This window comes from Xiphophorus couchianus, chromosome 18 (genome assembly GCF_001444195.1).
Source record: "Xiphophorus couchianus chromosome 18, X_couchianus-1.0, whole genome shotgun sequence".
NCBI classification, from domain to species: Eukaryota; Metazoa; Chordata; class Actinopteri; order Cyprinodontiformes; family Poeciliidae; genus Xiphophorus; species Xiphophorus couchianus.
In genome coordinates, this window is record NC_040245.1 from 9,080,884 (window position 1) to 9,106,274 (window position 25,391).

Below are 25,391 nucleotides of genomic sequence, written 5' to 3' on the forward strand. Positions count from 1 at the left end.
TTGATTACATAAAATTGTATTTATGGACATACTGTATATCCATCCATCCATCCATCTTCTTCCGCTTATCCGAGGTCGGGTCGCGGGGGTAGCAGCTTCAGAAGGGAGGCCCAGACTTCCCTCTCCCCGGCCACTTCTTCCAGCTCTTCCGGGGGAATCCCGAGGCGTTCCCAGGCCAGCCGAGAGACATAGTCCCTCCAGCGTGTCCTGGGTCTTCCCCGGGGCCTCCTCCCGGTGGGACGTGCCCGGAACACCTCACCAGGGAGGCGTCCAGGAGGCATCCTGACCAGATGCCCAAGCCACCTCAACTGGCTCCTCTCGATGTGAAGGAGCAGCGGCTCTACTCTGAGAAACTGGCTCTTGGGACATACTGTATATTAGTGAGTAAAAAGGAAGTGAACGCAAATTCACACCACACTTTTTAGATGTATTTTTGTGGACAGTTTTTCCAAGGCTTTGCATATGTAAAGTCACAAGGGTTTTTATTATTATTTTATTATTATTATTATTGTTATTTTAAAATAAAAGACCAGCCATCATGATTTTGTTGAGAAGATTTTCCTGCTGTTTAAAGAAATGTGGAAAATTGTACATTTGTAACAGACATTCAGAAACCCGGTAACAGAGTGACATCCATATTATGGTGCTGCCTTATAAAGCAAACTGATTTGGGGAATCCCTTAGTTTAAAGTAATCCCATGCAAACTCTGTGTCACCATAAAAGTATGCAAGGTATAGTTTGGTATTTTGCAAACATATTAACTCAGACTTAGGATTTTTAACTGCAGCAAATTGATCTAACAGCTAAAATAATTAATGGGTACTACACAACCAATTTATAATGTGTTTCCTTTGTGATTATCTTGTCCTGGCTAATCCTGTCGGTTACAAATGCAAAATCTCTTCTCCATGACTCTGAAGTGTTTCTGGAAACATGTATATCCAGTCAACACAATATCAATAATTAACCACTGTTTGACCGTCTGGGCTACTGAACTTTTAACTTTGTTGTTAAGTACATTAAAACAATAAGGTGCAATCGGTTCAGGAAACACCCACCCATTCATTTTCAGTTGCTGGGTAATAATTTTCAAAACTGCAGGCTGGAGCGTGGAGCCAGCACAGGACAGGACAGGAGAGAGGTACAACCCATACAGCTGTGCAAACACAAACACACATTTGAGGACAATTTGGAAACGCAATTTACCTGACATGAACATGGACTGTGGTAGGAAGTTCGAATACCCAGAAAAAGACCCTGTACCTTTGAGACAACACTGCTAACCAACATGACACCATCAACCCTTCGGAAAATGTCTTTTTGGTATTTTCAGAGCTTTAAGTTTAACACATGTGACCACAGAGTGGTCAGTCATTACAGAGGTGCTCACATGTTCTCTGGCATTTAGTCATTGCTTCGCAATATTGCACTGGGATGTGCAATACTGTGCAAAAGTCTTAAATCCTTCCTCATTTCTTTTTAAACTGTATATTTTTCTTTTAAGGAGACACAGCTTGCTTCTGTTTAGAGTCAGATTTCTCCAGCTTTTCTGAAATTCTACCTTTTGTTGACTACATTGGTTGTTCTTTCACTCATATTAGGAACATATTGTAAAACAAAACAACAATAAACAAAAGCATATAATACTATTTTATACAATAGATTTAGATTCACAGATATTTCCATGTCCATTTTTTATTTAGAGAAAAATCATTTGTTACAGTTATAACATATGTAATCTTCATGTAAAGTAGTAGTAAGAAAACCATGTTAAATGCAGAATTCCTTATTTTGTAAACTGAAAGTGATTGCATGTGCTCTGCAGCTTGCCTGGCTTGTGATTCACATCTGCACTAACTTAAACAATGGCCTTCATAAATATTTGCACTCCTAGAAGTGTGAAAATACATCAGTTAATGTATATTTTACATAAATGGAAGAATATCACACTTATGAATCTAGTAAAAATCCAACTCTAATTTAATTGGATTTATTCTGTTTTAAAAAGTCCCAAGCTAAGAAATTGTTTTATTTTTAAAAGTGATCAGTGTCACAATCATTGGTGTCCCTAACAATTCCCTTTCTTGTCTTTATCTGTTTGTCTCAGGTTACCCATCCATCACAGAGCAACACAAGACAAACACCCATGAATGCACACACTCATACCTCATACCTTGCAGAGTTTAACTGACCTAGCAGGTATGTTTTTACATAGTGGTGCTGGAGAAAAGTCAGGCCTGAACAGAGAGAACATGCAAACTCTATGCACAAGGACCCCAGGCCTGGATTTGAACCCATGATCTTCTTCGCGGAAGGCAATAACTTCAAACTGCGCTACCTTGCAGTCCTCCCTACCAATTCCAATAAAATAAGTTTCACCAAAGAATCTTTGTATTTTATTTTCAACTATTCTGAATCGGTCACAGTTAAATGCACCAACTTCAACCATCCTCAATATTCAAGTTGGTTATTATGTTCAAAGGCTTGAGTATGATCAAATATTATCTGACTATCATATATCAACAAAACATTAGCATCAGATCACACTTACTGTCTTACTATATAAAAGACACAGTCAGACATGTCTCCTATACTTAACTTTATAGACTTTCACGTGGCAAAATAGTGACTCACTCCCAAGCACATGCATGTTATTCCCAATCAAGGTTGCCATCATCCTCATCTCTATCCCATGACTTGCATTGGTGCTGAGTAGAATTTAAAGGGAGCACGGCAAGATAAGTGGTTGCACGTTCAAGCAGTTCCACTCATGACTGACATACCCCTAGATATTACTGTGGAAGAGAAGGAAGATGCCTGTTGACAATGACCCACTGAAAGCCCAGGAGATTCCTCAGTCTGATTCACACTGTGATGGTCACACTCTAAGTCCATGCTGTTAAATTACTTTTCTATAGACAATAGAAATACAGCAGTAGCTACTAAGTTTATTTCAATGATACTTTAATTTTACAGCCATTTCTTTCATCTGCCCATAAGAACCTGGTGTCTTAAATGCAGTTTCTTTTAGATTCACCTGGGAATGGCTCCCTAACTGAAACCGTTAAGCAACATAAAGTCATTGTATAATCAATTCTGGAGGAGCATGTGCATGTGCTTATCTTACAGCTAAGGCCAAGGAGTTCATTTTTTTTTCACTCATCCCCCATTTCTATACTAAGCAAACACAGCTCAGCTCTTTGAATAATCATCTGGAATTTTTGCCTGGGACATTATCCATTTTAAGCAGGAACCATATGTCCTGAACAATGACCCAAGAATACAAACATTTTCCACGTGAGACAAGTCTTTATCAATGCCCCAATTGTATAAGGAGTTTGGTTTGTGTGTTAGCTACAATAGACATCATGGTAGCACACAGTCAGTTACAGTCTTACTGTTTCATTACCTCCACATTACAAGTGTGAATAACATTTTAAAGAGTATTAAAAAAATCAACTTGGAACTGAGGGCAGGCCCTCTCATATGCAAACACAAGACTTATTCCCATTCCAACAAGCCAAAACATATTTTAAAGAAAGTTATAGGCCATACCTTCAATTATAAAAATGGCAAAAGAGGCAAACACATGCAGGATGTCAACAAGACAGCATTGAAAATGTATGTTCCATTGGTTTGTTGTGGTAGAAAGCCACATAAAGATACATATGTTGTGTGTGTTCATTCAAACATGAGCAGACATGAACACCCTCATGCTGTGCCCAAAAAACATCCAAATGACATGAAATTTACAAACACGGCTTTACGTTGATGATTGTAGCCTACTATCAACTTTTGTTTTTCCAGCAAACACCACTGAGTTTAATTTTTTACAATTGTATCCAGTGTGAATTTTATTTCTAAATTAACATTGACTTCAATGGCTAAAGATGAATGGAAATCTGATCAACATTTTATTGCCCAAAGTATTCACTTTGGAAGTGACATCTCACTCATAATCCATATGGTTTAATGTGATACTGACCCATCCTCTGCAGCTATAAAAGCTTTAAGTTTTAGAGTGTGTTTGACCATTTCATAAATGTCTAAATGAGCTGGAGCATTAATAGTTACTTTCTCATGTATTTAGGGCCTAAAAAAAGAGCTCTAAACTGTAATCCTCTCTGCAACGAACTTTAATCTTGACAAAATACAGTATGGCGAGTGTTATTTCCCTGGCAGCTGCCAAACTGGCTTCTTTGTTGGACTGCCAGACAGTGAGAGATTAGTATTCAATCCAATAAACACTGCTCCACTCATATGGTGGAAATGTGCTTTATACCACCACTACTGACCTCGGTCTGTGCTGTTAATGTGACCCACCTCTTCAGGGTTACGTTGCTTTTATCCCCAACATTTTCTTTTTGCGCTGGCTAAATTCTATTAGTGTCATGCCAGAATTTACTGAGCTCCTTAGATCACTCCATCCTTTAACAAATGTTACAGAAGCAGTCTGCATCCCTAGGCGTCAGAGATTGCACAGTCTGAATTCAATGATTTGGATGGCAGAGCAAATTCTTCTGGCAATGTAGCATATTTGTTGGATGGACATTGCCGCCAGCTTACCAAGGTTGTAGCCTTCCACACAGAAAAACAATATTCAGAGATACAAAACAGCTGGGGTAAATTATTTGCTGCACAGATGAAGAATAGTCATCACCAGTAGAAAAACATGGCTGTTAGGTTATTTGTCTGTGTTGAGTCTGATGGTATAGAATTCTGTAGTAGGATGTTGTCTGTTTCTATCAACTGACCATTGGAGAAAGGCACCAGCCCTCCCAATTCCCCCTGTGACACTGATCAAGGTTTAGATCAGTATATAAAAAAGTGGATGCATGCTTTCCTGGCATTTGTGCTTGGGATAGAGAAGATCTTGCCTTGTCCCTAAAGATACTTTACAAATTTCTGTCTGATTCATGTTTCGGTTAATGCCATTGTTGCAATGATGGAAACTTGAAGCTTTACAAGCTTTATAAAGAATACACTGATGACCTATTGCTTGGAGCAAGAATTGTACTACGAACACAAGGAAATAAGACAAACTGATTTCTCTGGTTGGAAAACATAATGACCAAGTGAGACGTCTGAAAACAATACAAATGCAAAGTTAAAAGAAGATAACCCTGACAACAATTTTACGTCAGGCATTAGCAGAGGCAAAACTCTGCTCATAGCAACCAAAAAGATCATTTTCTGATGCCTCTAGACCATGGTAAGACTCTCAGTATGATCTGTGATGCTAATGGGGTCAACAATTTTCAATATCTACCGAAAAGAATCATCTTTTGTGCTTTTTGTGCACAGAATGTCAAAATGTTTCATTCACTTTAAAAAAAAAAAACATCCTATATTAAGGGAAATAAACTATTTATCTGATATATTATTAACAAAAATGCTTGAAATAATATAAAATAATTAAATATTTCCATTGTGAAATATAATAAATTAAAGTATCTGAAACATTAATACTAAAAAGACAACACATGTATCGCTGTAGATAGTCCAGCAGATGGGGTAGTTAGGTTGGGCTTTTGCCTTGGCCAAGAGTCCGCAGACTATATAAAAAGAGCTCATTCTCTCTGTTGTCAAGTTAGAAAGAGAAAGAGTTAGAGCCTTTCTGGAGAACCAAAAAATGTGTTTCAAAATAAACGCTAAGAGTCAGCCTCAAAGTCTTAGTTTTCAGTTACATTCATTTACAACTGTGCTGCATCCTTTACTGCTAAGATGATCACAGCACATGATTTTACTTGCACACTGTTTATAGTTTTTATATTTAAACTATAATTACAAAGTTTAGTTGGATGTCAAGACCCAATGTCATTTTATTTTTACACAATTAAAGGGATCAGGAGTTAAAACATAAAATTCATATCCTTTGGCCTTATTTTTTCTACATGTACCCTACTGTGGTTTACTCTTGAGAGACACTTTCAAGGTCAACATTAAAATATCTGACAATTAAAAGCAGTGGACTATGAATACCTCAGAAACACTTCATAATACGTTTCTGGACAGAAGCAGTTTCTCCCTTTTCAGTTCCCAGAGCTTTATTACCCATTAAAAACTAGAACTGCCACATCAGAGTTAAATACATTTTTCATTCAATCATTCTGGTTTTGACTTTCAAAATAAATAAAAGCAGATACAATCATTATTCAAGGGCACTGCTTCATTTAGTTTTATAATGGAAATAAATAATCTAAACTTCTTGTTTACAGAGCACTAGAAAATAACCTCAAATGTGACTCAAGAAATTTCAGGCAGATCTGATATAAGTTAAAAGCCCCAGAAACAATCTGGTTTTTTTGTACATTTTTACTACATTTATTTATTTATTTATTTATTTTAATGATCACTTCTGACTAAGAGTGGACTCTTAGCTCTTCCTTCTTGGCAGTCAAAGTATGAAGCCTCTTCTTTTCTTTTGAAAGGACGCCCCCGGAAGTCTCATTTTGCATTACATCCATCCATTGTACTTTGATTCTGCTGTCCGCTCTCCGCAGGCAGTCAGGTGTAACAGAGAAACCGGAGCGCTGGATTTGAGTAGCAGTCGTGCTTATCCGAGTAACTATGTGAGGATCCGTCACTGCAATCTGCAGGTAAAGAGACCCATTATTGATGTCAGTTTGTGTTTTCGAGCTTTATTATCTTCTGGTGTTTTGACCATGTTCTGCTGCAGTGTGCACGGTTGTTGATGTGGCTTTTTTTTTTTTTAATTGGCTCTGTTCCTCCACAACACAAAGCCTTTTTGTCGGTGCAGAGTTTCTACTTATATTAGGTGGAAGCAACAAGTAGCGATGAGCAAAGTTGGCGGAAATGTTCGTGTGCGATAAAATAATTCAGGTAAGTAAAGTCCGACGCTCGACTACGTCAGTGTGGTATGCGGGGTAAAATCTGACTGTACAGACGAGAATGATAATAAACATAAAAGCTTCATCAGAATGGAATCTGAGTTCATTCCTTCAATGTAGATTCACCATGAAAGGAAGTCTGTGACTTCTGTTGTTGCGGCTCAGTAAGATAACGTCCTTAGCGGAGGGTGACGTTCATTACGCTTAATGTAGCAAAGTATAGTGAACGTCAGCTAGCTAACTGCTAGCTAACTAGTTAACCAGCTGACTGCTCTCAGGGCAGCTTATCGACTCAGTTAACCATATCGAGTTTCAGTGTTTCTTTAAGTGAAGGAAAGACTCCACGCAGTCTGAAGGACTGTTTGAATTCCCTAGAGAGGGAGAACATTCCTACATTATCCGCATAAAATGCTGCGCTTTCTGTGTGAAAGCTACTGATGTATTTTCCAGTTTCTATAAAAAAAATTCCCTGACTTTTTTTGCCTCAAGAGATGGCCGTTTTTTTTTCTCTTGCTCGTGCGCAGACCGTTCATTACGCTTCATTATAAATTCGTAATAATCTTTTCACTGTGCTCTAGTGATTGTTATCGTGCGTGATTCAGAAAGTTAATTTAACAGTCTCTCGTTAATTAACGAGTTTATTAAGTCATACAGAAGAAACTTAAAACAAATTAACTTTTATTTCTGCTTTTGATCATTGATATCCTGAATCTGTGGACGAGTGTGTTCAGGGAACCAATCAGGAAGGTCATATTTATGGTTTTCTGTGGTGGTGTAGCTTCACTACTGAGTGCTGGGCACATTTCTACACCACCTACTGTAATGGTAGGCTTTAAGGTCTAGGCCTCTCACTGGCTTTTTCGCTTCGTTAGTTCAGTCCAGACTTGCTTCTAATTTTAGCCCTTTTCTGCAGACGTTTCTAAATGGTTAAAGTGGAAAGAAATGGTACAAGTCACATTAATTATATATATGTGTGTGTATATATGTATGTATATACAGTATTTATGATTACTTTAATAAAATAGCACATTTATTTTTATATGTATTTTATGTAGCCTTAATTTTAGTAGTCTGGAAATGCAACCTATTGCATGGACTATGCAACCCATTTGAGTTGGTTGGAATTAATCTGATACACAATGTTGAACAACTATCTGGATTGTTTATGTAAGTGGTTGATATTTAGCAGGAGTAATAGTTTCTCGCTTTATGAAGACATTTTTAATCATTTAAAAACATGCACCCTTTTTATTTATCTTTGTTTTACTCTGTGTTCTCAGAGCATGTTTGCCTGTTATAGGATTGTAACTTGGGAGTGTGAGTATTAACATGATCGCTGGTTTCGGTGTTAAGAAAGTCTGTAAGGATTGTGAAGTGAAAGAGTCGGGCTTTACTCTTAGATTCCAGTCATTTTGTTGCACATATTTATCACATGTGCAACAAAAAAACAGCTGCTGTAAATCAAATGTAGTTTTATCGCTTCTTTTTTTATGTTTGTGTGTTTATAGGGATGAGATGTAGTCTGGATGGCTGATGGACAGAAACGCCGACCGGTTCCAAGATGCTGGCTCGTAACCGCTTCCTCTTCCTGGTGGTGGTGGGCGGGGCGGTGCTGGCCGTCCTCAGTTTCAGCCTTCAGTTCTGTAAGTTGACCCGTGTGCCATTATATAAATATACATTTTCTGTTACTCAGGAGCCGTGGTCATAAACCCGTTTTTTTTTTATTGGAGTTTGGAATAACCATTCATGTATATCCTCTCATTGCTGTTTTATTTTAGACATTCCATTCATGCAAAAACAAAGCAGAATTCCCTGTAGAATTCCTATAAATACCCAGCACCAGCAGTGGGCCTCTCTGGATGCTTTGTTCCCCTCCCACCATCTCCGTTATTTGCACATTGAGGTGCACAGAATTATGTCTTTTTGTACAGAAGGTGCATGAATGTAGAGCTGACTGAATGCTGGGAAACCTCCAACACTAAGGAAAAGTAGATGAACTGCTGTGCACTGGTGGAAATGTGCAGGTCTAACAAAAGTAGTGGTTGATGCAGAGAAAGTTTAGAGATCATGATTGTTACTTGGATTCATTCTGTGTTGAAATTCACCTTTTGTCCTTCCTATATACTTCAGAGTTCAGCAAAGTTTTCAAGTAAATGTGCGGTTTTCCCAGGGCAGACGTGCTATTAGGCACATGCTACTTATGTTTATTTGAAGTACCAAAATGGAATCTAGTGACTCAGAGCTGCTGTTTTAGACTTCAGAATCTGAGTTTGAGTTCTTCAGCTGTTGTAAATTCAGTTATGTTTTTCAGCTTTTTTGCAAAACAGCTGAAATACTGAATTTCTTTAAATCTGGACTAAAACCTACCTTTTTAGAGTTGCTTTTGAACCAACATAATTGATGTGTAATAATGACACTTCGTCATCAATCATAATACAACTGAAAATGTATGTTATATGAAGTGTTTGTATCACTCCATTTTATTCCTATGAAGGTTCCCAGTGCAGTATGACAGTTTAAGCACACAAATGAAGGTGATGTTTGTCACATTATCTCTGTTTAACATAGAATAAGTGTATTTTATAAATGCTGTTTTGTTAATCCTTGACAGGTCTTTTCCAACATTTACAACTTCTGATTGGTGTTTATAAACACCAGCTGCTCATAAAATCATATATCATATTGCCTATAAAACGGCCCCAAATGACATTTATTCATTTCACTTTTTACTGCAGCCACCTGCAGTGCATTTGGCTTATGCTAATCATGCCTGTTGCGTATTTCATTTTGGTAGTTTTGTAGGGGAGAAAATAGTTGCCATAATTTATTTATACATGAGGAAGAATTGAACCATTATCCAGGAATAGCCCAGGAGAGAAACAGGGGATTTTCTCTTCATGTTTAATAAATGACTGTTGTGTCGTCAGTCTGTCTCGTTCTTCACTGCTCTTTCCTCTTTGACTCGCTGCACTTAATGGAAAAGTCTGATCACCTGTTTATTGCTTATTGATGGTCTTTACTATCAAAAGATTGTCCATCTGCCTCCAGGGAACAAGGATGACAAAAGGACATGGACATCTCAGAGAGGAGTGGTGCAGCACACAGTGGTTAAAGTGGCTAAAACAGGACAAGAGAAAGACAAAGAAGTGAATCAGTAAAAGAAGGGAATCAGAGCCGCGTTCTGCAGAAGAGTTGGGCAGGAATAAAAGATAAGCAAGGCATTTCAAGAGGATCAGAACAAGCACAAATGTATTTCACATGGAGCAATTCAGATGTACTTTAAATGTCTTTGATTATTCTTTTTCTTATAAACGCTGTAAGAAACGTTTGTACACCCCAGCACCCTGAAGTTAGCATCTAATTTGAATCTTCGTTTCAGCAAATAAACCAAAGGCGTATTTCACAGATTTCAAAGCAATGTGGACTAAATTTGTTCTCTCCTGTTTCAAAATCTCAAATGTAGACGCTGATGAAACTTGAAATACATGATTCGAAATTAAATGTTGATTGATTCTTTATACCTTAATTTTGTAAAACCTTGACTGCAGTTTTGGCTAAACCTTTTGGGAATGACAGATTTGTTTTGTCTTTTGCAAACTGTCCCGCTTCATTTATTTTACTGTGATAATTTTCAATGATGTTATGTTGAGGGATAATATATAAAAATATATACTACAAAAAAGTATTAATTATACTGATTTAATTCATAACCAAGAAAAAGTGTTAGTAAAAAAGCTGATTTATTCTCTTTTCTAATTAAAAGAAAAGAGCAGAATAGTTACTTTAAAGATCAATAAGGCTTGCCTCCATCCTCCTTTTGCCATGGTTACCCCTTAGGAAACACTAGCTTTTGTCAGCCTTTTACATCAAATGGCTTTACAGTCACTAATGTTGGTGTCATTTATTGAATCAACATTAGCTTCAGGGAGGCATTCAGGGCAGTCCAGCACATGCCAGAATCTGGATGGATGGACAAACTTTACAGTTGGTTGGACAAACCAGCTTCATGGATTGATGGAAAGACCTACTGATAGATTCTCAGTTGGACAGTGTGACAGGGAATAGTCTGAAAACACACATCCAGACCATCTTTAAATTCCATCGTTTTCCAGAATGTGCTGGAATACTGCTGTTTGTGCTTTCTACCAAGTCCTTATTTCGTTGCTGAAGTGAAACTAAAAGCTGCCCTGAATCATGATTACTCCTTACTGACGAACCCCTAGACATGAGGTTAGGTAGAGCTGTTTATTTAAGAAAAACAGTCATCTTTAATTGCACCTGCAATTCCTTTAGTTTTAGTGTTTCAGCTTTTGGGTGTGCACTTGGATCATTTATCAAAGAGCTTTCCTACCCTCTAATTACAGCTGTGGTGTAGTTAGAAAGCAAGTAGTTTTCTGTTGGTGTGTTGTTTTTTTTTTCATGCCCGATCCTATTCAAAAGTAGGATCTAAGCTTTTCACCATGTTTAGTTATAAAGTATTCACATGCTAATGACCAGCCCTCCCTCATCACCCAAATTCTGTTTTTCCTTTGGATAAAACCTTCTAATTAAGCCCCTTTTCATTTCTAATGTGATGGAAGGAGATGTTCTAAATAGCGCAGCCAAACTTTGTGTAGACCCATGAATGTGTATGTATTCCAGCTAGCGCTGTTCAGCTTTCCTGTGCTCCCATTCGAACTGAGAATGAGATCACAAAAGCCCCATTGTGTATGGGACTGTAGCAGAGCTGGTCTGGAGAAGTTTGGCCAGTCTGCAGAGGTCTGTGTTTGGACGGTGGCTTGGGAGGTGGCTGCGTATGGGGAACAGGTTATGGTAGTGAATGAGCTCCAGTGTGTCTGCAGCAGTCAGCTATCAGCATGGTCTCCAGTGTTACTGGGCACTTTCTTTTCTTCTTTTGCATCGTTTCTGGTGAGTTTATACAGATGTGTTCTAACAGAGTTTTTCTCTTTTTTTTTTATTGTTTGCTGACTTTCACAACTATATGGTTGTAAGTCTTATGGCGTAGCTCCAGGGTTTTGGTAAACTTCTGTGCCTAGATGACCATTTTCAGTGGTGTGTAATTTATTCGCTCTGGTATACCACAATAACTTGATTTAGGTAGCCAGTGAGGAACTGATACTCATACAAGTATGTACCAGTGTATCAGCTACTTTTAAGATTGAAGTGTTAACGTTACTTTATACTGTAGACTTTGTCAGTTTTATTTTAAAACTAGCTAAAGAAGGCAACATGAAACTGTGCTTATCTTTAGCAAAAACATCAGAATCACTATTTTTCTTTTGCTTGACAAAAATAAAGCATTATGTGCTTTATTCTTTACTACTGCTGCCATTAGATATATTGCTATAAACACATTTTTTTATTTCAATTTGGATACATGAAATAAGGAGAGAACAGGTTTTAGGTCAGCAGTCACTCTGTAACATAGATGCACCAATCAGACCTACCTTTAGAAAGGAGAAGGATACTCTTTACATCCACAACTCAGACATAAATGCTTATTCATTCCAGGTGCAATTACTGCTGTCGGTTAACCTCGCCTGTCACAATAAACAATAAATCAATTAATTGCACAATAAATTACAAGAAACTCAATCATTTTAATTTTCTTGATTTAACGTTTTTCCCTTTTCTCTCCACCAAAACTGGTCTTCAGTCTGGTGCTTTGATGTCAACTATCCCTTTTGTGAAAGACAATTTTGTATGTGTTTATGTGTATTTTCCCACCCTTTTGGCACAGTGGGCAAACAGCCAGACCACTGACCATGCCTGGTTAGAAATGAGGGCAAGAGAGAAATTAATGTTAGCACAAAATCCTTGAGATTTATAAGCTCGTGAGAAGACAGAGGAGTTTTCTGACAGCATACACAATGTTCTTATTCTTTCAGAGTCTGATTTGTGCCTGAATGTTGCAATAATCAGAACTACATAATCTATTTAGGTCACCATCAAAGCAGGAATGTGTCTGTTCTTTTTGTAGCCGGAAGCAACATTGAATGAAACTTAGACATTCAAGTTTCGTATAATTTACTTTGAAACTTGAATGTCTAAAGTGTGTGTGAGTGTGTGATGTAAGTGGGATTTAGACCTCCGGCTCTCCGAAAGGGGACATTGGGGCTGTGCTTCTTTTTCTTGGATCTTTGGAAAAGCTGGTTTAAGTTCCCATAGCAGCTCTGTCTTTCTTACACCATGGTAACAGTGAGGTCTTAAGAGGGACACAACTGTTGTCATGGACGTGAAATGTGGTGGAACTGTGACAAAGTTGTGTTTGTCTGCTACTTTGTCCATCTTTTTTTTTAAAATTCTTGCTACTCTGCTCTATTTTTCCATCTTCTTCTTTGTCCCATTACCTGAAAATCTCTGTACTGACCACCAAGTTTAACGTCAGGCTTTTTACCACAGATTGATGCTGGTATACTATTGCATGAACTGAAAATGTTCTGATCTTGCTTTCTCTCTATCGTTGTTATTTCTCCCTCTCTCATCTTCCTCACAGTGAACCTGATTCCCACCTCTCCCATGCTGGATGAGCAAACAGTCCAGGCTGCAGATGGAGGTTTCCGAGGTCTTCAGGCGAAAAGCAGAAAGCGAGTCTTTCCTGTGCATCACAACCAAGAGCCTGATCCTGTTTTTGAGGCCTACAGCTACTGCAACACCCCAAACCACACCGAACAAGCCTGGGAAGGTAAATGCATAAATAAAAAATAACTATAGGATTTATGAAAGACCACCGAATGCCGAGAAATGCAAACTCCTTTTTATGTTCAGTCTTGAGACCAGCTAGTTTTTAAAGCCAGAATTAGAACTAGATCATATGGAAACTTTATATAATTCAGCCACAGTACACTTTTAGTGTGTCAGAACTCCAGGGATGTGTTAAATTTGGTAAAGTCAATTCCTGGTAATTGCATCATCCATATTTTTACATTGTGGAGACATTTTTATCTAGGTTGGGGTCAGTGAAAGAGATCCTGCAGTGCTGGAGACAAGTTGCATAAGCGCTACAAATAACTCTTCACATTGTTTTCCACTACATGTTGCTTTTGTTTACACAATCTCTTTTTTTAATATATCTTCTCAATCTCTTGTAAACTCAGACACACACACACCCCCGCACACATACACAGGAACAACTCTGTGAGTGTATGTCAGGATGCTGCTTCAGTATTCATTAGATGTATGATTATGTGTACAAGATATTTCTAATGAGACCATTGTTATAAAATTCATACCAGATGTGGGCAGCCACCCGAGTAATTCACACATTCGATGAAATTATATGTGAAGTATGACTTCACATATGTCTTTGCAAGGGAAATAATGAAATGAAACGGAATAAGTATTGAACACATTCAAAGAGATTTATTAGATACTTTTCTTCTCTCTCTCTCCTTTTCCTCGCAGTGAACCTGATTCCCATCTCTCTTGACTTGGTCATTTTAGCAATTTTAACCCTTTTTCTCAGAATTTAAAGTTTCCTTCACCTTGTTTTTAGGGTCTATTGTCATATTGTCAGAAATTTTCATTTATCATATCTTCAGATTCCTGGTATATTTCTCCTTTCATCCATTTTTCTGTTAACAAAGTAGGCCTTGTTTGAGTAAAAATAATCATACCACTCTTTTCAATACTTTAGTTCTGATAATTTTTTTTATAGGCCACCAATTAATATCAAATCAGCTGATGCTGATTGTCACACAGCAGCAGAAAATCTGTCCAAATACAGACAGATTTCAGCGGATATCTCGGCCTTCTATGTCTTTTTTGGCATCCTTTATTTTATGTATTCAGCCTTTTGGTCCTATCAGCAAAGTAAAACTTAAAATGAAAGAAAATTTCTCTCGAGATTAAAGAGTAGAAAATGTGCTGAGTTTGCCTGTAATTCATTGAGAATAAAGGGATCAACAGATTATGAGCACTATTCTATTTTTATTTCTTTTAAACAGCAATAAAACATGTGTTGGAAAATAAATGACAGCAGAAAAAAAGTCTACTTGTGTTGTCACAGGTCACAGCCCCGTAGACTACAAGCTGCTATCTGTTCATGTGATGATTCGCCATGGAGACCGGTACCCTCTCTACGCCATCCCAAAGACCAGACGTCCCAGCATCGACTGCACCCTGTCTGCCAGCAGGTACACAATAACAGTGAATACAATCACAATTTGTATGTGATGTCTCTTACAACATAGTAAATATACAGTACGGCTTTGCACGAGTGTTCGCATCCCTTGAACTATTTCACATATTGTGACATTACAATGATGTATTTGATCCACGTTTGTGTGAAAGACGACTCCTGCACCAGTTTTTCACATCTAGACGCTGAAGCTACTTCTTTGCAAAGTAGCCCAAGCTAAGGCCAGTTCAGATGGAAAATTTTATGATTTGTCACTTCCTAAGTAGTTTGGATACTTTTTACCAGAGCATGTATAAATAATTTTTTTCAGTCATAGAATGCCTTTGTTATGCCAGTAATGCACAAAAAGACCCTTGTTGGTAGACAGGATTGTCACAGAGAGTGGAGCCGAGTTGGACCCAAACAATTGTTTTTTGTTGTTTTTTTTTACTTCAGGTGAGTAAAATTAACTCTCAGGCACAGTTTTTTTTTCTAATTTCATTTTTTATGTGAAAGCAGCAGAGCATGAGGCACAAATATATATCAGAGCTTTTAATATTCTCCCATAAAAACTCCTGTCAAAAAGCTCCAGCTGAATTTAGTTGAAATCACAACCTGAATGAGGTGCATTAACTGGATTTCTGCTCACAACACTGGTAACAGTTGCTTGGCTTCTCAGCCGTAATGCATGTGTCATCAACAGCGGGTGGGTACAGTTTGGTATGGCACATCTGCGCTTTTTTACAGTTGGAAAAACACAAACGAAGGCTAAGAAACATGTCATGCATCATTGTGTAGCCATTGACGCACACTTTCTGCCTCCCAGAGAGGGAAAGTGGGTGGAAGCAGCAAAAGTGCTAAAAAAAAATCCCTTATCTTTTTCCACTCACTGAGCTCTACTCTCATTTTGTATCTGCAGCGCTTTGTGTCTGCGCACACTCACTCTGCTGGTTCAAGAGGGTCAGATAAGATTTCGTAATGAGCAGTTATTAAAAGCCGGCTCTGCTTTCTATTTGAGCTTAGAATATCTAGAATCAGCTAGTTTTTCGGAATCCATTCAATTCAAATAAAGCAAACTCTGCATGAGAGTAGGCACATTATGATTTAAAAATAAATAAATAAACAAGGGAAACTAAATCCAGAAAATCAGACCATATGGTCACCAGATTGTCTGAGACAAATCCTCTTTTGACGCTGTGTACCTGAGCTCAGATTTAGCTAGCGACTTAATTTTGCACAAAGCAGCACATCTGGACAAATCACAAGGAGACTTTTATCTGTAAATCCAAAGGCTAGAATGCTACAACCTGCATTCACTTGATCTAACTTTCTACTGCTCCATCTTGACATGGAGAGGGTCGTAAAAGAATTCAAAAGCTGTGTTTTGTATGTCAGTCAGTTGATTTAGCTTCACATCTCTATAACTATGAGCATTGTTGAAATCGGACAGGGAGGGAACTCTTTTTATCTGCTTTTTAGTAGCGCAGGAGACCGGATGTCTAACAGAACCAGTTCCAGCCAGAGAAAATCAAAAGCAAGAGGGAGCACTGTGAATTCTGCAAGAAATGCATCCTGCAATCTAAAATACCACACTAGCTCTTAAATCCCATCAAGAGGCATCCAGAGCACAAAGCTCTAAGAGCAGAAGTTAGGCTGTTTTCTCAAGTGTGTGACAAGTTAAACGTTGGGAGCTATTACTATATGCTATACTGTAATAGCCACTATTTCCCCAATTAAAGATAAAAAATGTGGATTTTCCTGATACGAAAATATCAAAGATTTTGGCAAAATTTGGTTAAATGTAAATTCTGCTCCATTTCTGACCAACATTGTTGCTGTGGTGGACACTTCCATAAACACTCACATTTTCATTGACACCTCTGTCAGAAGACTTTACTTGTGAGGTGTGGAGTGGTTGTGTAAAACAGGCGCAATGTGTGGAAGCAGCTGAAAGTCTCACTTTTCTACACACATTTCATCAGTTTCATACTTGTGAAGGTTATAATTAATGACATATGGTGTCCTCAGAAAGACAAAGTGTTATTCTGAGTACACCATATGTCACTCAATTCAATCGACAGTTAGTTTTTACAACAACATCTCTGGCCATGAATTGTTAATTCAAACAAATGTTTTACAAGGTGTGGACAGAAGGGAAGTCAAGTACGAGTTACCATTCCTTTGGCTCATACACTAAGAAAGCTGAGTCACAACTGAAACTAATTATCATCTATAGGACTACATACCAAACAATCTGTGGATTTCAGCAGAGGTGTTTTTCAGACAAAGTAGATATAAAATTAAAAAACCATGGTAAGACACTAGGTCTTCTTATCTGAAGAACTTTATGCTCACAAACAACGTTTCTGATCTTGTCATGGTTCTGGCTACAGACTTTGCTGGAGATATATGCTGTAGCTGTGGAGTAACCTGTGTTGCATTGCCATCCCTCAGCTTTAGGTTGTGGCTTTTCTTAAAGCCATGTTTCCATTTCTTCCAGAATCATTTCTAGTAGTCATGCTATTTTTAGTGGGTTAGAAGGGCTCATGTCGTTGAATCTCACTAACCGTTTCTGCATTTTTTTGCTTCAGAAAAACAATGGAATGGTCACGTTTTCCGTATATTATCGTACACACTTTTGGTATTTTTAGGCTTTCTAGTTGTGTATTTCCCCTTTGCTAATGACTCTGCGACTTATGATGTGTTGTTTCTATGGGTTGCACTTAAATTAATCAGAAGACTGAAGTTTTGAGAGGGTGGAGGTCTTCCCCCTTCCAAACATTCTCCAAATCCCTCAAAGCTATTAGCCCTAAGCTTCACCACAAGCAGATGTTGAGAGTTGGAGCTGTGAAATTTCTGCTTCATCACAATGAAGCCAACTAATTCCAATACAAAGAGTAATGTGTGTGTATGCATATGATTGTATGACTAGAACTGATGTTGTAGGTAGTTCCTTCTGTTTTCTTTGACCAAACTGTTTACAAGCACACAAGCTGGCATATGCTCTCAGAGAGCTCATCACAGGGAGCAGGAGATGTGTGTGTTTATGTGTGTGTGTTGCTGTACATTTTGTGTGTTTGAATGCTCTGGCACCAGTCTGCCGACCCACTGTCTCCATCTGCGGTTAACTGAGCTCTTTCCATCTGCAGGGAGCATCTCCTCTCTTTCCTTCCCTTCTTTCCCATCAGTTTCTCAATGTTTTTGTCTTTTTATAAATTCTCTACATATGTTCTACATTCTATTTCATTCTTCTGCGTTTCCAGCACAGCCTCTCTCTGTTAATCCCACCGTTCACATTATTGTTTTTTTATCTCTCCACCCATCCCTTCCTTCCTCTTCACTAATCTATTCCCATCCTATCCAGTGATAATAATCCCTGCTTAATGTAATTGGGCTCTCTAATCTTCAGCTGGCAACAATGAACCTAATAGAGGCTTTTTGTCCACTGTGGCGTCTCCATCCTCGGACATCCAGTCTCCCGGAGCAGCCAATTAAATCTGAATTGTTCGGTTCTCCTCAAGCCAGTCGGATCTGCTGCTGACAGGGCAGAAAGTCGCTCTTCTCAGCACATCCACACTCAGCCCGCAGTGTGTTTATTATAGTGCTAATGAATAAGAGTATGATGATGCAAACAATGCAGAGTGGTGACGTGATGACTGACATGACCTGGCGGCAGAAAAAGGCTTTCATTGTCCTTTTTTGATGTAGCAGGTGGCTGTAGATGACAGATTAGGCTTTACTGTGTAAGGTCAGACATGATGGCAGGTTTTATTTGATCTATTTTTATGGCTTGTTCCTGAATGTCTCTGTGATCACTATGGAAACTGTGCGTGCGCGTTCACCCACCTTTAATCTGGTTGACTTGAGCTGCAGCTCCCACGGATTCTTTCATATTAATCTATAATCTTCAATCCTCTTTAATCTTCTGGACAATCGACTGCTCTTCTTGCTTTCCTCATTCCTGGATGATGATGTGTGTATCCTGGGATTTGTGTGTGTGTGTTTGTTTATTGTCATGTGCCCTGAGACAACAAATTCATCGTTTTATCTACATGTTTAGTTTTTTTATTTTTATCCCACACACATCGAGCTGTCCCGTTGAAGTTCACATCCTTGTGTTAAAGAGACACCTGCTGGTAGGTATAGGAACTGGTCACATTCCCCCACCTACTAATCATTTTAATGCACTTAACATATTTTTTTACTGCATTTATTATTGCAAGTAATTATTAAAATAATATTTGTTATTTTAGTTTTATTAATTTGCTTACATTTTAACACCAAGACAGCAATTCAAAGTCTAACCAAGAAAGATAATACACTTTTAATTTGTTAGTTTGAATGAGACAAAGGTAATACAGATAATTAGATCTTAATATAAAAGATAACCTTAGTAAAATACTGCACTATTTTCAAGTCATAACATTTATTAAAGGAAAAAAAGATATCCAAACCAACTAGTCCTTCTTTGGAAAATGGAACAGGCTCCTAAAGCAAATAAATAATAGCAACAACTAATATTTTATTTTTTAAGACTGGCAGTCTTTTACATCTCCAAATAATGCGGCTAATCAAAGTTATTAATTCATGAAGGCAAATTCTACTTTCACTCAGAGCCAGGTTGTTTGGAAATCATCATTCAACTGTTTTTCCTGGTTTACTGATTATCTAAAATCACCAATAATTCTTATTAATATGCTAATTCAGATTTAGTTATTTACTGCAAAAAGCATCTTTCAACCTAATCATATGATTTGACAACCACAATGAAAAAAGCAATGGGTCAGTGTCAGCATACCTACACTTATTTCAATACAACCCAATTGCAGTAAACCATGCAGCAGAACTCCTATATGTGAAATAAACCTCATCATACATGCGACTGACAGTAATCGCAGTAATCACGTTTGATGCCATTTTTTTCTTTGTCTTCCCAGGCAGCCTTCTCACCCTCTGCTAACCTCCTTCATTAATCACATGGGCCAGGGGGCCAGGGGCCACTGGGAGGCACAGCTGGGCTCCATTTCACGTCTCCCCAACCACAGTGTCTGTGAGATGGGAGAACTCACGCAGACAGGTGTTCAAACCAGACAGCTATAAATCTCAGCACAATGTGTTACTTCCTCTGTGCTGCTGTTCATAATTAGTAGTGGTGTCAATCAATTAAAAAATGTAATCAGATTAATCACACTCGAGCACTGTGATTAATCACTGTGCTTGACTTTGTAAGCTTGAAAAATGTTAAAGAATGAGAGTGTTCTCATTTTCCAGCTCGTCATAATAATGAAGGGTTAGTAAATTTGTTTCAAATGTTAAGTTAGAAAATTTAACTATGAGCTACTTGTGCTTCAGTGGAAGGATAATTCACAGTTCCAGTATGTACGTAGTATCTGTCTCGTGGTGTTTTGTTAAAGTAAGAACATCAGAGTTCATCTTTTCACTCACGTCTACAACTCTCCGTTGTTGACCGCAGCATAAGACCATGTAACACGCTGCTGTGAACTAGATAGCCCTCTCCAGAAGAGAGGCTTCTAACTCAAAATAATAGGTAATGCGATTGATCTGCATTATGTAATATTAATTTGTTAAACTTTTTAGATTTGTCACGTGTTAACGCATTAATGTTGACAGCTCTAATAACTGGATAAATGTCTTTGGTTATGCCGTAGAAATCTTTTCTCCTTAAAATCCAAATCTTTGCTGTTCTCAACAGGTGTCGTTCAGCACCTTCGCAATGGACAGCTCCTCCAACGTGCCTACAAGCACCACAGTCTGCTCCCCTCTGATTGGTCGCCTCGCCAGGTTTGGATGGAGACTACAGGAAAAAGCCGAACCCTCCAAAGCGGAATGGCCTTTCTCTATGGCTTCCTCCCAGATTTCGACTGGACTAAGGTGACCGTGCGTCATCAGTGGAGCACATTGTTCTGCGGCTCGGCATGCGAGTGCCCTGCCAGGAGCAAGTACCTGGAGGAAGAGCAGAGGAGGCAGTATCGCCTCAGAGTGGCCGATTCCAACCTGGAGAGGACTTACATTAACATGGCACGCACTTTAGGTGTTCTCACTCGCCAGCTCCGAGCTGCAAACCCTATTGACTCGCTGCTTTGCCACCTGTGTCACGGCCTTTCTTTCCCGTGTGTTTCCAGTGGAGATGGTGGTACTGGTGGATGCCTGACTATGGCACAGTTTGCGGTAATTCGGCAACAGCAGCTGGACGATGAGGTAGATCGGAGAAGATTTGGGGCCTATCGTAAATACGCTATCCTGGCCATGTACCCGTACCTCAACAGAACTGCTAACAAGATGGAGCGGGTCGCTAGGGCCAACGAGGAAGGCCGGCAGCCACGTCTGGGTGGGGAGGAAGTCTTCACCTTCTCCTCAGGTCATGATGTCACCATTGCGCCGTTGCTTAGCGCCCTGGGACTGGAGGAGGCCAAGTTTCCTCGCTTTGCAGCAAGAATAGTCTTTGAAATGTGGAAAAGCCCGCCTACAACACAAGGCCAGGCAAAAAACAAAGCAGGAAAAAGTGAGAGGTCAAAGTCAGATCGGAAAGATGGGGAAGTGTTCATCAGAGTGCTGTACAACGGTGAGGATGTGACATTTCATACTGCTTTCTGTCATCCCAGCGACCACCACACCAACCAACCACTCTGCCCTCTAAAAAACTTCCTAACCTTTGTCAGGAAGGATATATTCAGTATTGTCAATGCTACTTCCTACAAGGAGGCATGCTACAAGCTCTCAGGGTGACAGATTGAGAGCAAGGTCACAGGGTACGGACACCCAGCTGTCAGGTGGTTGTGATTCCCCAGATTCTTAAGTTTGAGAGAAGGTGCTCTTTCATGCCACTCGTCATATCTGGCATGTTTCAGAATATGGTCCTTCACATTCTCAACATTCCCACTCACAAGAGACAAAAATACACAATCATTTACTTGAGATATTTTTGAGAAGAGATAAATTTCTGAACATCCTATAACCTTTGCTGAACCAGCTCTTGTGTCGTTTTTGTTTACTGAGACCTTCTCTAAAAGATAAATACCTCAAGGACAACTGATCGGCACTTTATTCTGTAACTAAAGGGTTTTGTACATTTTCATGGCCAAATAAAGGCTAGTGAGAAGGGAATGTTGAAAATACACATACTGGGCTGGAATAATAATTACTTGGGAACATTTTGTATGAATAATCTTTTTAAAGAACATTCATCTTAGTAAGGCTAAAGCTAAAGTCACTTTTTGTTCTCACTTTTTGTTTCTGTCACTTATACACATGGTAGGTTTGTTTTTTTTTTATTTCTGGTTTTAACTGAACATCAGTGTGGCTCTTGTTATTCTTCTAAACAATAACTGGTACATTTTCAGTGGGTTTTTTTTCAATCATTTAATAAAATTCCAAAATTATTTAAACTTTTGTTGTTTGTGAATCTAACATTGGTGTATTATGATCAGACATTTGTACACATTAAAATTAATGTTGTATTTTCTCTGCGGTCTTGTTCTTGATTAGATTTTTAGAGCAAGTATTTTTCTTGTTTAAGATGACTATCTTACTGCATCAAACCACAACAGCTCTGGTGTTCAAAAAGCTTTTGTGCCTTTTACCACCAGAAGATCATGACAGTGTGGATACCTAACAGAAAACGATACTGAATCCACATTTTTGAAAAGATTTGGACTTTTAAATGCTGTGTTCTTAAACTTTTGATCAGCTGTTGAAATGCTTACTCAGATTTTTCTTCTTTTTCTCTCTCTTCCATTACTTCCTTTTGCATTTTGAAGCTCTACTTTGAATTTTCTTGAGATCAAAACATAAATTCTTGCCATTTTTCAACTGGTCTTAAAATGTTGATCAGGAGTGTACTTTAGGAGTGTTTCTAGTCACTGATCTCGTCTCACTATATCTGAAATCTGGTTTTAATATTGAGGAAGAGGCTGCACCACACCATCATACTGTCTCTACAAATCCATTTGGTACTGGCTGAAAGGAATGGACAAGTTTTTTTTATAGTTGCAACCCACATTTTCAACTCTGCTGGTTGACCCACAAATATATTTTTCTTACAAATGCAGTATAGTTTAAAAAGAAAAAAAAACATGACATTTCCTTTGTGTAAAGGGACAATAAGTGCTGCATATCTGTTCAATTTGATGATTATGAACTATTGAACACTCAGTTTATGAGAAAATTATAATACCACAAAAGAAAAAGCTTTCTAAAAACAGAAATTTGTTTTAACTTGCACAACAGGTAGGTCTGCTGACATGCTTGGCAGTCTGACAAGCTAAGCCACTGGGGATCATTTATAAAGAGGCTGTTCCCATAGTGTTGTTTTCTACCTAATGTAATATAAAATTGAGTGGAAGGAAAAAGTGGTGGGAAATGTAGGCAAGGAACAGACACAATTGATTTATATATCTTAAAAATTAAATTTTTGTATGCTGTGTTTTATGGGACTATGAGTGAAAAATTACATTTTGCTAAATCTGGGGTATTTACAGCAATATTGACTATTGATTAATATGCATTGTCTCATAAAAGTCAAATAATTTCAATTCAATTCATTTCAACAGTTGCTGGGCAAAGCCCATTCAAGAATTTAGACAAGATCCACAAAATGTGTTGTCCATCTACAGCCGATGCTTCTCGTCACCACATGTGGACATGTCCAAAACTAAAACAGTTACGTTCTCTGTGCTTAAGCCACTCCTTCACCAGACACGTTAAAAGAATCTTACCTGTGCCAAGGTGTGGTTTTCTTCTGTTGACAAGCTTAAGAAAGTTGCAGATTTCATTTTCCAGCAGCACTTGGCTCTGCCAAAGGAACCAAAGGCTGGCTCAGTTACCATGGTGTTACTGTGCTCGATCAGCCAGCAAACCCATCTAATCTCCACCGAGAACCTGTAAGGCATTTTTAAAAGAAAGCTGAAAGACCCCAGACAGAAGAGCTGCAACAACTTGGGCTTAATTAACACCACAGCGGAGCCACAGGTCGACCTATTCCATACAATTTGCACTGATGCTGTAAGTTATGCAAAGGGATCCCCAACCATTTATTGATTGTACATTACAATTCGCACTGTGTGGTATGTTCAACGTTTTAGAGTAAATAAAATAAGTTTCTATCGATCTCATGTTATATTACACTTTTCTGAGAAGAATTTTACATTTGGGGCTGCACAGTGGCGCAGTTGGTAGCACTGTTGCCTTGCAGCAAGAAGGTCCTGGGTTCGATTCCCGGCCGGGGTCTTTCTGCATGGAGTTTGCATGTTCTCCCTGTGCATGCGTGGGTTCTCTCCGGGTACTCCGGCTTCCTCCCACAGTCCAAAAAAATGACTGTCAGGTCAATTGGTTTCTCTAAATTCTCCCTAGGTGTGAGTGTGTGTGTGCATGGTTGTTTGTCCTGTATGTCTCTGTGTTGCCCTGCGACAGACTGGCGACCTGTCCAGGGTGTACCCCGCCTCTCGCCCGGAACGTAGCTGGAGATGGGCACCAGCAACCCTCCCGACCCCATTAGGGACAAGGGTGAACAGAAAATGGATGGATGGATGGAATTTTACATTTGCATTAGCTGTAAGCCACAAAATTATCCGAAAAATAAACAGAAATAAATTATTGGAATATAAACCAGGGTGCGAAATGAATCTTTATTGTAGATCACTGTCAGTTCTTGAGCTATATTGTGGAAATTAATTAACCTTCTGATGGTATTCTAGCTTATGTGCTCACTATGCCAATGTGTTCCAGTGTAAGGAGACATGGAAGGTGCTCATTACATTTTAAAGCCACTAGATGGCACACTAGTTCCACAGTCCTTGAGTAATCTGGTCTAATTTAATCAGTTATCCACTTTGTCAACATTGCTCCTGGGGCACAGCACACTGTAAATTTATATAAATGTAAAAACCCCGAGTGCCTTTTTCCCACCACTACACAAGTCATGTGTCATCATCATTAGGGGCGTAATACAATGCTGACAAGATATCCATTGTAAAGCTCATTTTCAAAAGTGCTTCAGCTTGCTCAGCCTCCGTTTTTCTGTTTTAGAATCCTCCATATCAGGAGTGTATTGACTGAAATAATGCAATAACAAGACCAGCTCGATAAATTACATTTCCAGTATATGGATGTTGTATTTGTCCTGGCAGTATGGGAGTATGGTGCAACTTGCTGGTGAATGAAAGGATCCTCAATTGATGCTGCAGACATCTCAAATGAGATTTGAAGGGCAAAGACTTTTCATTCTGCATGTCTTCAGTTGGAGACAGCCATATGGCATTTCCAGAAATTGTCCCAGCTAAGTGAAACCACTTTTACAACCACCAAATTTTATTGTGTTACAAGTGTTGTCTTTAAAATTAACATGTCCACAGCTTGTGAAATGAACAAGGTTTTTTTTCTTTACCTGCATGTCACACACTAA

At 38.6% G+C, this 25,391-nt stretch overlaps 1 protein-coding gene across 4 annotated transcripts; it reads left to right on the forward strand.

The window, feature by feature from the left end:
- The first annotated feature begins 6,447 nt into the window (after positions 1-6,447).
- On the forward strand, positions 6,448-22,454 carry pxylp1 (2-phosphoxylose phosphatase 1). 4 transcript variants are annotated; one of them, XM_027998886.1, is made up of 6 exons: positions 6,448-6,600; positions 8,361-8,495; positions 13,349-13,537; positions 14,861-14,987; positions 19,909-20,048; positions 20,685-22,454. In XM_027998886.1, exons 2-6 carry the CDS (start codon positions 8,414-8,416, stop codon positions 21,716-21,718), a joined length of 1,572 nt encoding a protein of 523 aa, XP_027854687.1. In that variant the 5' UTR covers positions 6,448-6,600; positions 8,361-8,413; the 3' UTR covers positions 21,719-22,454. The 4 variants fall into 4 exon arrangements, with proteins under 4 accessions (XP_027854687.1, XP_027854688.1, XP_027854690.1 ...); XM_027998887.1 differs by lacking the exon at positions 6,448-6,600 and adding an exon at positions 6,647-6,844; XM_027998889.1 differs by lacking the exon at positions 6,448-6,600 and adding an exon at positions 9,901-10,101.
- The last annotated feature ends 2,937 nt before the right edge of the window (positions 22,455-25,391 follow it).

Bases quoted from the DNA above. Each gene is read 5' to 3' on its own strand.
- pxylp1 (XM_027998886.1), top strand. From the start codon at position 8,414: ATGCTGGCTCGTAACCGCTTCCTCTTCCTGGTGGTGGTGGGCGGGGCG. The intron at 13,538-14,860 runs GTAAATGCATAA...GTGTTGTCACAG, and splicing joins CACCGAACAAGCCTGGGAAG to GTCACAGCCCCGTAGACTAC. The intron at 14,988-19,908 runs GTACACAATAAC...TTGTCTTCCCAG, and splicing joins TGCACCCTGTCTGCCAGCAG to GCAGCCTTCTCACCCTCTGC.